Source organism: Diceros bicornis, chromosome 11 (genome assembly GCF_020826845.1).
Source record: "Diceros bicornis minor isolate mBicDic1 chromosome 11, mDicBic1.mat.cur, whole genome shotgun sequence".
Classification (NCBI taxonomy): Eukaryota; Metazoa; Chordata; class Mammalia; order Perissodactyla; family Rhinocerotidae; genus Diceros; species Diceros bicornis.
The window spans coordinates 63,563,462-63,576,515 of NC_080750.1; the positions used below are offsets into that span (position 1 = coordinate 63,563,462).

Here is a 13,054-nt window from a genome sequence, read left to right on the forward strand (position 1 = left end):
TTTTTACAGTCTGTCTCCCCCAGGACAGGAGCTCCTGTCTGGGCCCCCGCTCCAGCCAGGTCGCTTCTCAGTGGATATTTATGAGACTGGAGGGCCAAATCTTTGGACCTCAGCCTCCTCAAGATATTATTTTTTATAATTTACTTTTGTAACATAACTTAATGAGTTCAGAATTTAATTTGCTAACTTAAATATCCCTTAAACATAGAATTATTTTGCCCTACGAAATTTACTCCTAAAAGTATTTTTTAAATATTTTTATCTGCTACCTTGATTTCTAGTCATTTAAAAAGAGTGTATATAAAGATTAATCTTGTATAGTATAGAAGAACTGAGGGAGGGGACATTTTTTATTAATAACTTCATTCACCTAAATTAATTTACCTTTCTCTTAAAAATAATCTTGACTATTCCAGATAACTATTCATACTCTATTCTTAGTTTCAAAATACTACATTCTCTAAAATCTTCCAAAAATGCTATGCTTTCTGTAATAAGGAGCCTAAATTTGAGTTGTCATGATTCTAAGCAATTTTCAAGTCTTCCTGTGGAGTAAAGATGGAAAAGACAGCCCCTCTGTTAGCCTCTGCTTCTGTTCTTTGAGATTCAGGTACTAGCCTTCAACTACTTATAAAAGCTATTTTTCCTGCCTCCAGAGAGCAAGAAAGAGAACCAGTTGACCTAGAATTATAAAATATAGTCAATTTGGATTATTTTTAGACTTCATTCAAAGAAGTTGGTACCTATGTCACATTGATCATTTCTAGCTTTGGAGGAGCCTCGTTTATCTTATAATGGCCAGTGTGTTGTGAAATGTCACATGAGTCACTGCAGCTTTCCAAGCCCTAGGACCTTTCAGGGAGGCAGGAAACCTGCTCCTTTTTTCTTTCCCCTCTTTTTCCCCAGAGGCTGTATGACTCTTGTCAGAAGTTCTGATGTCAGTTACTTGAGAAGTTGTTGCCATGGAGAGCTATCCTCTTAAAACATGTTTATGTTGACTTTTCTTAATGAGCAGTAGTTTGGGCAGCTGACTAGGCAAGTGGAAAAAAAAAAAAAGAAATGAACAGCTTTGTTAGCCTTGGCCTTCATATGAGGAATTTGGCATTATTTGTATTTCTCTACTCTAGTCCAGTGAAAAGCAAGATATTCTGTCCCTTCCAATTCCTCTCTGTCTTCTCTGAGATGTCCAGTTCATTTGTCCAAGTCTGTAAATTCCATGCCTAATTATTGGAAAGGCATCTCTGCATGCTGAGAGCTCTCTTTGATGTCAGGTCATTCCATAACCACACTTTTTCCTCATCTACCATCCTTTGCTGCTTGAAATCAGACAGCAGTTAGCAGCCTCTCTACCGTTCACTAGCATAATTCAGTAAGGTAACAAGGGACTGAGACTGAGAACTTCATCACAACCCAAGCCCTCCGATTCCTTATATATATGTTATGTGTGTGTGTACTTCAAAAGCATCTAACATTTCCAAAAAGCAGATCATATTTCATAATAAACTTATCCATTCATTTATTTGTTCAGCAAATATTTACTTAACACCTATTATGTTTACTTATATACTAGAGAGAAAACAAATTTTCATAAACTTTTTACTGATGAAATTCAAAACTTTATTTATGGACACTGATATTTGAAATTCACATAATTTTCACATGTTATAAAATATTCTTCTTTTGATTTTTTTCCCTACTGTTTAAAATGTAAAAACTATTCTTGGCTTGTGAGGTGTACAAGGATCGGCAGCAGGCGAGATTTGGCCCACGGGCCATAGTTTGCCAACCCTGTTGTAGAGAGAACCCTCCTGGAACCCGTGCAGTGGGCTTCTGATACATGCCATGGGTTCCTAGAACCTGTTTGTGTGTGCATACACACGCCGCACACACGTACACATACATATAATTTCTTTCTTTTTCTTTTGTGAGGAAGATCAGCCCTGAGCTAACATCAGCCAATCCTCCTCTTTTTTGCTGAAGAAGACTGGCCCTGGGCTAACATCCATGCCCATCTTCCTCCACTTTATTTTTTTTTTTATTAAAATTTTTTGTTTATTGCAGTAACATTGGTTTATAACATTGTAAAAATTTCAGGTGTACATCATTATACTTCTATTTCTGCATAGATTACATCATGTTCACCACTTTATATGGGACGCCGCCACAGCATGGCTTGACAAGCGGTGCGCACCCGGGATCCGAACCAGCGAACCCCGGGCCACCGCAGCGGAGCGCACGCACTTAACCACTTGCACCACCGGGCTGGCCCCCACACACATATAATTTCTGTAGGTGTTTTCCAGTTGAGTTGCTGCATAATTCTAGTTGTTATTTATTTTTAACCGCATTTCAAATCAAAAATTCCCTTCAATCAGTGGAGTATTGTATTTGTTTTTAACTCTTGTGATGCTTGCTAATGCTAGAGGTGATTGTGGTTCCCAGGCAGATTCCCTAAGACTGGTTATTACTGAGACTGTGTGTGTTTAGCCTAATGTAAGTGATGGATATCTTGAGAAAAACACTAGATTTGACAGTTGAATAAACTTTTTGTGAGTGTAAAAATAGCTCTTGGTCAGTAAAACACTGAACGTTTTCAATTATGTGGAAACCAAAAAGGTGCCATAGAAAGCAAGAAAAGAAATACCAGCATAGTGGCCCAATTCCTGCTTTCTAACTAACAGTGTGGATCACTGCTTATTAGCTGAACTTTTGGAGGCATACCCATTTTGGTGACTCCCTAGAATCAGAAGCCTTCCCAGGTGGTATTTTCAGCTCAAGATGCAACATAAGCTTGCACATTAACAACTTGCTACCTGGGGCTTCTAGTGGAACTTAGATCCAACTGTTTGTCTTCTCAGAATGAGCTCCTGCCTTTGCCTCTGATATGCCCTAGAACTCTCTTGCTCTCCAACCTTTTCTTTTGATGGCAAGAACAGATCAACCCACGCTGGCTATTTCATTGCTTGTGTTCAACCAATCCCACAAAATGAATGTGACAGTTACCATACGACACAACACTTTACTTTTTTCCCATTTACTTGTCTCCCTAAAAGTGACTGTGGTAATGTGTGGAATAGTAGATCAGAGGGGAAATGTATGGCTTGTTTGACTGAGCTACTCTACATCACTAAGGGCGAGGGCCACTGGCTGATCACACTAAAAGGCACTCAAATGTACCTTACAGTAGTTAGAGAAGCAATGTGCACCATGAGGTGGCATTTGATTAGAAGGGAATGGTTTCATCTGGATGGAAAGAATATACACCGCAAAATTCTAGATCTCTCTTTCCTTCCTACCCTTCCAACCCCCTTCTAGTCATTAGCCCTGCCTAGCATGCAGATAAATCAGTGGGACAAATACAAAGCTTATGGCTCAGTGGGTGGTGGTGGGAGCACTTCGCAGCCTTGGTCCGCTTGGGCTTGGTGTCTTTTGTGCTTTCCTTGTACACTCATCACCATCCATTTGTTCCTCATTAGAGAGGATGTGCTAAATACAAATGAAATAGAAATGGTCTCTGCCCTCCAGGAACTTGAAATTTCCTTGGGAAGATGCTGTTACAAAGCAAATTATACAAAACCAGGAAATAGAAGTAACTAATTGCTAGTCATAGATAGTAAACAAGAGGTCACACAAGGGATCAGGCTTGTTGAAGGAGGCAGTTTTGCACTTGATCTTCAAGAAAGTGACGCAATGCACATGACTACGTATAAAGGATCTGGAAGAACACTGTAGGCCAGGGTAGTAAGTGACGCATCAGCCCATTCTGCCCACTTTGTCGGCGAAGGGTTTAGTGCACACACATTCCAGCACTACCTTCATCTTGATGAGTAATGAAGTCACTTCATACCTGAATTTATCGCTGTCCAAGAATAGATGCGTGCAATTTCTACCTCCCAGGAGTACGTCAAGACATAATTTGTGTTTGTCAGAACTGTCCTCCTGAAAAGTTTGGAAAGATACAAAATGTTTTTTCATACTACTCACTAGCCAAGCTTTCTTACCTTTTCACAGAATAATCCAACACAAGCTGACGACAGACAGGCTGGGGTGGAAGTGAGTGTTTGTACATCACAAGCAATAGCTATCAGAACTAAGAACCCCAGTTGCTAAATTCGTTGCCCTTGAGCTCTGGGTGTCAACTTTTTCTTTTAATGAGAAAAGTTCATGGAAGGACTACGGTTGCAGCGTGATCCCTGGGTCTTAATATGGAAATCAAAAGGTTTCAGTCATCTTGTCCCTTAAAGTCAGCAATGACATAAGAGAAAGTCTAGTGAGCTGAAAGGCTTTGCCTTTGAAACCCCATCCCTGGGCTGGAATGCAGTGAGATTTTATATTTATGGTGCACCTGCCCCAAATAATTCACTAAATTCTCAATCCAAACTGCTTCATTTCCCTGCCCCAAAAGATACTAGCAACATTCTTCTGAGGATAATAAAGAGAACCCACTTTATTTGGGCGTTTTACTGTTAATCCATCTCAGTATACATGTTTGAATGACATAGAAGAAGAGCTTGAGCAGAGGGCTCATCGAGCTGCAAAGCCTCGAGAGAGAATACCTAAAAGGAACAAAGAACAAACTCATAATTCTGTAGGCTTTTGAGAAAAGTTGGCATGCACAGTTTTGGGCATCTTTCAGGCACCTGAGATGATTGTGATATGTTATAATTGATATCTTGAGGATCTTTCTCTGCAAGGTTTTGTTTCCTTTGTATCCACCCCTCCCCCCAGTAGTAATTCAGAATTGACAAGAGAGAGGTTTAGGCCTTAAAATTCTCCAGCTCTAATCATGGCACACAGTATACAGTCATGAACCACTTGACTCTACCTATTGCTGATGAGAAAACTGAGGTAAAGCGAGTTAATGGTGGAACGGACTGTCTGCCACACCAAGTCATCACTGTCCGTGTTGGAAGAGTCCAGGCGGAAGTCGTCCAGCATCTGTCCAGGAGAGGTTTTGCCTTACGTGGCAGGTTGGACTTGGGTTTTACTTCCTGCTTTAAAACACTCACACTTTGCCAAGTAAATTTACATGCTAATTTGACAAATGATAAAGCTCTTAAGCCTGGCTTCAGGCTATTTTTTATTTATATGAATTGCAAAATAGATAATAGAGTTTTTTTTCCTGTTTAGAAAGTACTGTAATATCTATTTCTGGTGACATTTTTTCTACAGGCAGCTTTTGCATCATAAACGTGTGCCCTCATAAACTTAAGCGTGGACCTTAGTCCCTGAATTATATGACCAATTGATATATATTTCAGTGTTAAGATGATTTCTAAAGAGAGAGTGACAATGACAAGTGAGTCTGTGTGATACAAGCTAGAATTTAGGACGCCATAGTGAGGGAGAAAGGGCTTTGCGCCTGGCAGCCTTGGGGCCCAATCCGGCTACTGCCAGTTCCTGCCGTGAGACCTTCTGCACATCAAGTGCTTTGAGTCTGAGTTTCTACCTCTGTAAATGGAGAGAAAGCCTCTTCTCAGGTTGCTGTGAGAGTCGCATAAGGTGACATATGATGATAAGTGACTGGCATGTTGAAGGCATCCAAGAAATGACAGCTGTGTTCCTCAAGACGCCCAGGGGCAGTCACTTTGGGTAATGTTTCCTAGTGCGAGTGAGCACAGCAGTCCTGCGGGGCTCTTCTGGCTTTAAACCATTGAGGTGCTGTGAAGTGGAGAGCAGGTGCTCCTGAGTTCTAACCCACAGAATATTTATTGATTGGGTAGAGATTAAGGCCCTAGCTACCATTTGGGCAAATCGATAGTCAAATGTTTTCTAACTATACGATACAGATAAGCTCTGAAAGGATTGAGAAGACTGAAGTTTTCTGAAAACAGACAAGATTAACCCATTAAACAGTTTTTTAGAACAACACCAGAAACTGTTTCATTTTATATTTTAAAAAGAGTAGCTTCTAAAATACATGGAAAATATTTCAAGATTCTAAATGTGCCTTTGGATCTTTCTTATTAATTAATGAAAGGGGAGAGAGAACAACAGATATGTTACAAATTTAAGGAGAGATTTTTTTTTTTTTTAAGATATTGATTTGTGTGTGTGTGTGTGTGTGTGTGTGTGTGTGTGTGTGTGTGAGGAAGATCAGCCCTGAGCTAACATCCATGCTAATCCTCCTCTTTTTGCTGAGGAAGACCGGCTCTGAGCTAACATCTATTGCCAATCCTCCTCCTTTTTTTTTCCCCAAAGCCCCAGTAGATAGTTGTATGTCATAGCTGCACATCCTTCTAGTTGCTGTATGTGGGACGCGGCCTCAGCATGGCTGGAGAAGCGGTGCGTCGGTGCGTGCCTGGGATCCGAACCCGGGCTGCCAGTAGCAGAGCGCACGCATTTAACCGCTAAGCCATGGGGCCAGCCCAAGAAGAGATTTTTAAAACTGTTTTGTTAATTCCCTTACCATTTCCCCTCCTCATTCACTGAACTCTTTGTTTGAAAAGTTTCTTCATCTTAGGTATATTACTTGGTCCTGGACATGCACAGTTACGTATGACGTGTCCCTGCCTAGCTGAGTGAGAAAGTGACCTGGGAACTGACAGGAGACCATGGTCAGCAAAAATGCTGGGGGTTCCGCAGGGCAGAGCCCTAGCTCCCACTCACAGACTCTCCCAGCTTTATCCTTCCTGTACCCAAGTAAAAGCCTACATTTCTTCTTGCATATGTCATTACTAGACAGCTTTTAAAACGCTTGGCATTCCAGCGGGACTTCAAGAATCTTAGACTGTGGAGGCATAAAAGCTAAGGGAGAGCTTGCCAGGTTATTCATTCCAGAAGCCCACCACATTTTCAGTTCCAGCTGGATAGCATCATTAGTATTTTCCCCATGCTAGATGCCTTTTGAGAACACAAATTTAGGGTATATGAAGGATCTGGAGATTTTCTAGCCAAGGTATATAAAAAGAGAACCTTCAAAACCATAAGTACTAAATGGGAATTTATTATTGTTTTAAGAAGTTTCAGCTTCTTACCACGTTTCTTAGAAGTATTGGGATGATTTTCAGGACTTAGGTTTAAAAAGATTCATATTCCAGTTAATATTCAAGCCAGGTCTTTGTTTTTATTGATTTCAGCTTCATGTAGTGTCAGTCCTTTCAAACAAATTCTTAAAAATTATTCAACACAAAATAGCGTTTGGCTCTTTCAGCTCTCCTAAGTGGTATTACTGGATCTGCTCTTTGGCTGTATGCTTTCCTACAGGTGGTGTAAAAATATTTTTTCCATGTAGGTAGACTGTATGTGCATTGGTATCACTTCTGCATCTTAGCTTGACAGTTGGGGTGTAGTTTTCTATGAACGGAGCTCCTCTCTGCTGCCTGCTTATACTGCCTTAGTATATCTTCTCTACTTTCTTGTATCATAGAGGAATGGCCAGCCCAAATGTCTGTCCAGAGATCAGTAAATTTTAGATCTTCAAGGGACCTTAGAAGTCACCTAATTTAACCTACTTATTTGACTTGATTAGGTAACTGAGGCCCAAAGAGGTTACGTGATTTACCTAAGGGCTTCCATTAGTTAACAGCAGGAATTGGAATTTTTTAAACAGAGGTTTCCTGAATCCCTAAGCTTAAATCAAATGTTTGGTAAGATGATGTTGTAAGTTACTCATATGTCCCTTGGTAGCATTTTGTATGGAACTGGAAGTTTTCAAGTTATTTGTAAATTTATTTTACTAGTTTTTAGAACACTGTTAGCAAATTGGGACATTCTCAAAGTTTACGAAGTAGTAAAAGTCACATTTGATGTTACAGGCTTTTTTTTTAAGGTTGTATTATGTGATTAATGGAAATGTGGGAAGATGCAAGTGTCTCTATTTCAAAATACTAAAAAATAACTGGTGCTTTTCTCAGCACTTGTTCACTTTGAAGTAGAGACCAGATATGAAAAGTATTAGTTTTCTTGAAAAGGTATACATTTTTTTCATATTCATGGCCAAGAATATAGAAACAGGGATTATAATTGCTTTAGTAAAGCTGGGTTTATGATTTATAAAATCATAAAATATGAGCTTAGAAAATATAAAAGTCCTGGGCATTGCTCCTACTAGAATCAGATTTGCAACCTATTCCTCCTTGGTTTCCGTGGTTTTTAAAACAGATACATTCCTGCAGTATGACAGAGTGGCTGCCCACGGCGTTAAAGGGCTCTCCGCAGCAAGTCATTGTTTTGCCTGCACTTTCCTCGGGATGAATAGGATTCGGGTGCTGGCACCTCTCTTGCTTGTCTCCATGCCCTGCTAAGCATGGTGTGCAATGGCCCATGGTTATTGAAATCCTGATCACCATAGGAATTGATTATGAGCGAAGTTATTTTCTGGCATTAGAAAGCCCCACTGAATTCAACAAGTGACTCAAAAATAGTCTTATAGGGCCGGCCCCATGGCTTAGCGGTTAGGTGCGCACGCTCCACTACTGGCAGCCTGGGTTCAGATCCCTGGTGCACACCGACACACCGCTTGTCCAGCCACGCTGAGGCGGCATCCCGCATACAGCAACTAGAAGGATGTGCAGCTATGACATACAACTATCTACTGGGGCTTTGGGGAGAAAAAGGGGAAAAAAAAAAAAGAGGAGGATTGGCAATAGATGTTAGCTCAGGGCCGGTCTTCCTCAGTAAAGGGAGGAGGATTGGCATGGATGTTAGCTCAGGGCTGATCTTCCTCACAAAAAAAAAAAAAAAGTCTTATATTTCCTAATAATTAAAAATGTGATTAATACCAGCAATTAGTTCCTGTGATTTAACCAATGAAAGCAGGAATTCAAAAGATAATAAATAGATGAGCAAGGTAAGGAGCCATAGGATATAGCTTGGATTTGAGTTCCTAAGGCATAGATGCACTCCAGAAGAGTTGGCCCACATAAGACAAACTCCTTTTAATGCCACAAAACTAAACGAGACCTATTTTACACAGAGACTGTCTGTGTGACCGTGTGCCCTTCAATGCAAGGCAAGACTTTTCTTGGCCATCAAACTGGGATTGGCTAGCACCAAGAGAGCCTTGGGAAGATTTTTCATTCTGCTGTGCAAAATTTTAGCTCTTCTTCAACATTTGAGGAACAAAAAGAGAAAAGTGACCTTGTTTTTTCTCCTGAGGCAGCTATTTTTAAATTTTTCTCAAAATTACCTGATGAGCCAAAATTAAATGCTGATAGATAACATTTAAACTTCTTCCCAAAGCTCACTTGGTTTATTCTGCATGTTGTGCATTTTACATTTTGAAATTTTAAAAATTGACCACACGATTTTGTGTTTTTAGCCCCAGGTAAAATAAGGTTTGTGTTGACTGGGTAAGTTGATGTTAGTGGTAAGGGACCCTTTGGTGAGAGCTCTCTGGGGCAATGGCCACTCAAAGCCCAGTTGTCCATTGATACAATACTGATTCTGCCAGAATTTCAAATGGGACGCTACTTTGATTCCACTTGTTTTTGAGTGCTGCTTTTCAAGAAAATGTGTAGTCCATTTATATGGGTTGGTTTGTAATGAAGTTAGCTGCACAAATGGAGCTTTGCCCGCCAAGTTCAAAATAATTTGTAGAATCCTAATTTGGAGACTGATTTATTCAGAAAACAGTTTTCCCACCCTCCCAACATGAAAGAGTAGAACAATAAGTCTCTTCCTGTGTGAATAAGTGAATATGGAGAAAGAAGACAGGTAATTATGAAAACCCAAGTTTTAACATTATTGCTTAATGGCTTGATTATTTTAAAAGTCTGTATAGGCAAAGTTATTCTAGACATTGACTTTACTTAAAGCATAGTCCTTATATTCTTCAACTTGAAGGTACTTTTTCACACACGTTTTCATCACCTTACTGCCAGCCAGCCACAACCCAATGGTAATAGCAGCATTTCATTTTTTATCCCAACCTATTAGGTTAGGGATTTTCTCTCCTTTCTCAAGCCTTACAGCTGAATGTATTTATGTAAAGTTAAAATGTAAACCTCGCTTCATCCCGGCTGTTGTGAGTGACTAATTCCTCACGTTTAGAAACAAGACTAACATAGCTATCACTATCTGGTTCATGTCAGAGTAGGGATGGGAGCATCTCCCTTCTCCCCATCCCCATCCGAGGGAAGAAGGGCTCCCCATGCTAAGCTATTCTTTCTGGAAGGAGAATGGGACACGTGCACTTCCAACCCTGGCACATTCTCTTCTGGAGGGCCACGCTCTGCCCTTAGAGGAAGATTTTCTTGACACACTAGGTTCCAGGTTGGCATTTAGTTCCTGTTTTAGGATTAACATATACACGTGGCATCTTAGTTTCTAGGTCAACATGCAAAGACTTGTGTATTCCATAATGGAGCTGAAATAGGTGTCTTAACAAAATCACAAAGCTCAAGGACTTCAGTGTCTCTGTTTTTTATGGGAGGCTCTGGGAACTTAATCACCATTTATAACATTGTTGCTAAAGAGCTATTTACTCAGAATTCCATCTAGGTGACTTGCCAGCTAACTTCTGAAGTTAGCTTCTGTCTGTTTGACCTACAGACCCATATAGTATTCAACCAAAGTGTCCACCTTGTTCTATGCTTTGCAGTTCAGCTCTGCCAGAGGGGGAAGGAAGAGATGAGAGGGCAGCCGGGCACTCAGCCTGGTCTTCTAACAGCTGAGTGCCAGTGGCTCCAGGGAGAGTCCTCCTGGATGCTGTGAGAAATAAACAGCTGATGCTTAACTGGTTTTAACTCTTTTTCCACACCTTAGGATGATTCCAGCCCCACCACTCCAGATGGGAATGAAACCTCCACTACGAAGACCAGTGCCTTTACCATCCAGGACTACTTTGCCAAGCGGATGGCAGAACTAAAGAACAAGCCACAGGTCACAGCTTCAGGCCCTGACCTTTCAGTGACCCAAATGGAAGGAAAAAGGGGAAAGAAAATAGAGAAAGAGGCAAAAGATAAAAATGTGGAGAATTATACCCAACCCCAGGCCAAGAAGAAGAAAGACCAAGTTGAGAGGCAGCTCGGAGCCCCTTGTTGGGGCGAGAATTCCGATACTTCTGCTGAGGATAGAGAGGACTGTGTGTGGCCACCTGATGACCAGGACATCCCCCCGAATGAAACCTCCACTACGAAGACCAGTGCCTTTACCATCCAGGACTACTTTGCCAAGCAGATGGCAGGACTGAAGAACAAGCCACAGGTCACAGCTGCAGGCCCCGACCTTTCAGTGACCCAAATGGAAGGAAAAAGGGGAAAGAAAAGAGAGAAAGAGGCAAAAGATAAAAATATGGAGAATGATACCCAACCTAAGGGCAAGAAGAAGAGAGACCAAGTTGAGAGGCAGCTCGGAGCCCCGTGTTGGGGCGAGAATTCCGATACTTCTGCTGAGGATAGAGAGGACTGTGTGTGGCCACCTGATGATCAGGACATCCCCCGGAAGCCCAAAAAAAAGAGAGAAAAGAAAAAGCTACAAAAGCAAGTTGAAGCAGGAGTGGATGCTACTCTAGATGAAACACCAGTGAAAAAGAAGAAGAAAAAGAAGAAAGGTTCCAAATAAATTCTCTTGAGCCAGGGCGCTCCGACCACTCAGATGCCAGGGAGCTGCTGAGCAGCTCTGCCCTCCAGGCAGAGCAGAGTTCACCCGGGAGAGTTGCTGCACGTCTTTAACATGCCCGTGGATGGCTGCGTCTCGCCCTCTCACCACGTTTTTCCCAAATCATATTCCCAGAAGAATTTTTTAATGTTCCAAATCATGGCTCTTATAAACAAATAAATTTGTTTTTAGACTCAGCCTTTCACCTTGAATGTTTATTCGTATTCATTTGAATACATCAAGTTATATATGTGTGCACGTGTGTGTGTAGATATATCACAGTCTATATTTGCTCTTGATTTCCTTCAATAACAATGAATTGTGCTTCCTTATGAAGGACTTAGTCTAATTAAAGGATTAAGAGGCAATAGTTTGGATTCAGATGGTTCTTTTTGTTCTATAGCCAACCATACATTTTTGCCAAGTAGGTATTACATGATTACATTCCTAAATCAGAGAGTTGTTTTGGTTTGGTTTGGTTTGCTTTTGATGGGGAAATTGTTTTAATGCCCTCTCTTCCACTAGGCAATGGCAGCTGTATGTTCTGAGATCTTCTCCCCGAGACTACAAGGTTTAAGAAGTGAACTGACAGTTTCCCCTTCCAGCTCTCATAGGAGGCCTCTTGCAGTTCCTCAGCAAGTAGGCAATCAGATATATTTCCGTTTGGTGGTGCTTGAGGACAAATCCCTTATAGTGGGCTCTGTCTTATTTATAAGAATCGGGGGTCCTCAGAAAGTCAAAAAACTGAGAGTCTAAGGTCATGAAATTAATTTCATCTGGAAATTAGTCTCTAGATTGGGACTGCCTTATGAAAGTTCTTAAAAGTATAAATATTACATAAATAGTAAAAGAGATCTACTGCTCAGTCCGAATGGTGTCACCCCATTGTGTTTATAGTGCCTTGGGCTGCACCCTGACCCATCCTCTGTGCTGGTTGAACTCTCCCAACACAGGTTTACCCAGATAACTGCAGACACCTTCACACCCTCCTCGGAAGACAGAATGAAAAGGAAAGTGCGTGCTTAAGATTTGGAGGTCCAGCCCTCTTGTTTTCTCAGCTGCTTTCCCCTCCTCTGCTGTCCTTGTTCTCTTTATCTCTTCCTTCTTTTCTTCTTCATCCTTTGACGCTTTTATTCCCTCTTCCTTGCTCTCCCGTATTTGCAGTTCCCAGTTTCTTTTACCCCCTTCTAGTTGCCTGCTCCCCATCCTGCTCGTGCAGTCTTGCCACTGGTTGCCCTTCTTCTGACAGACCTGTCGGAGGAGCTGGGGGTGCGGCAGGGCAGGGCAGGCTATGCACTCGTTTCCGCCTGACTTAAAGGCCACTCCTGGATAGCAGGAACCAGAACTCACACGTGATCTGATGGCCCTTTGCCCTTGATTTTAACTCTCGGGGTCATACATTAGATATGAAGCATGGCCCCAAGATTCTTGAAATTGAGAAAATGAAGAATGTTTGGTTTTAGTCTCTTAAGAATTCTGAATGGTGCTAATTGTTTAAAAGGACACACACACA

At 41.3% G+C, this 13,054-nt stretch overlaps 1 protein-coding gene across 4 annotated transcripts in view; it reads left to right on the forward strand.

Moving 5' to 3' along the window:
- The window catches only part of PINX1 (PIN2 (TERF1) interacting telomerase inhibitor 1), a 104,498-nt gene extending 92,759 nt beyond the window's left edge, over positions 1-11,739 (forward strand). For all 4 annotated transcript variants that reach the window (XM_058550408.1, XM_058550410.1, XM_058550407.1 and 1 more), the window contains one exon: positions 10,708-11,739. In XM_058550408.1, the coding sequence (XP_058406391.1) occupies positions 10,708-11,505 (798 nt within the window). In that variant the 3' untranslated portion in view covers positions 11,506-11,739. The remainder of the gene's footprint in view (positions 1-10,707) is intronic.
- Positions 11,740-13,054: the final 1,315 nt, after the last annotated feature.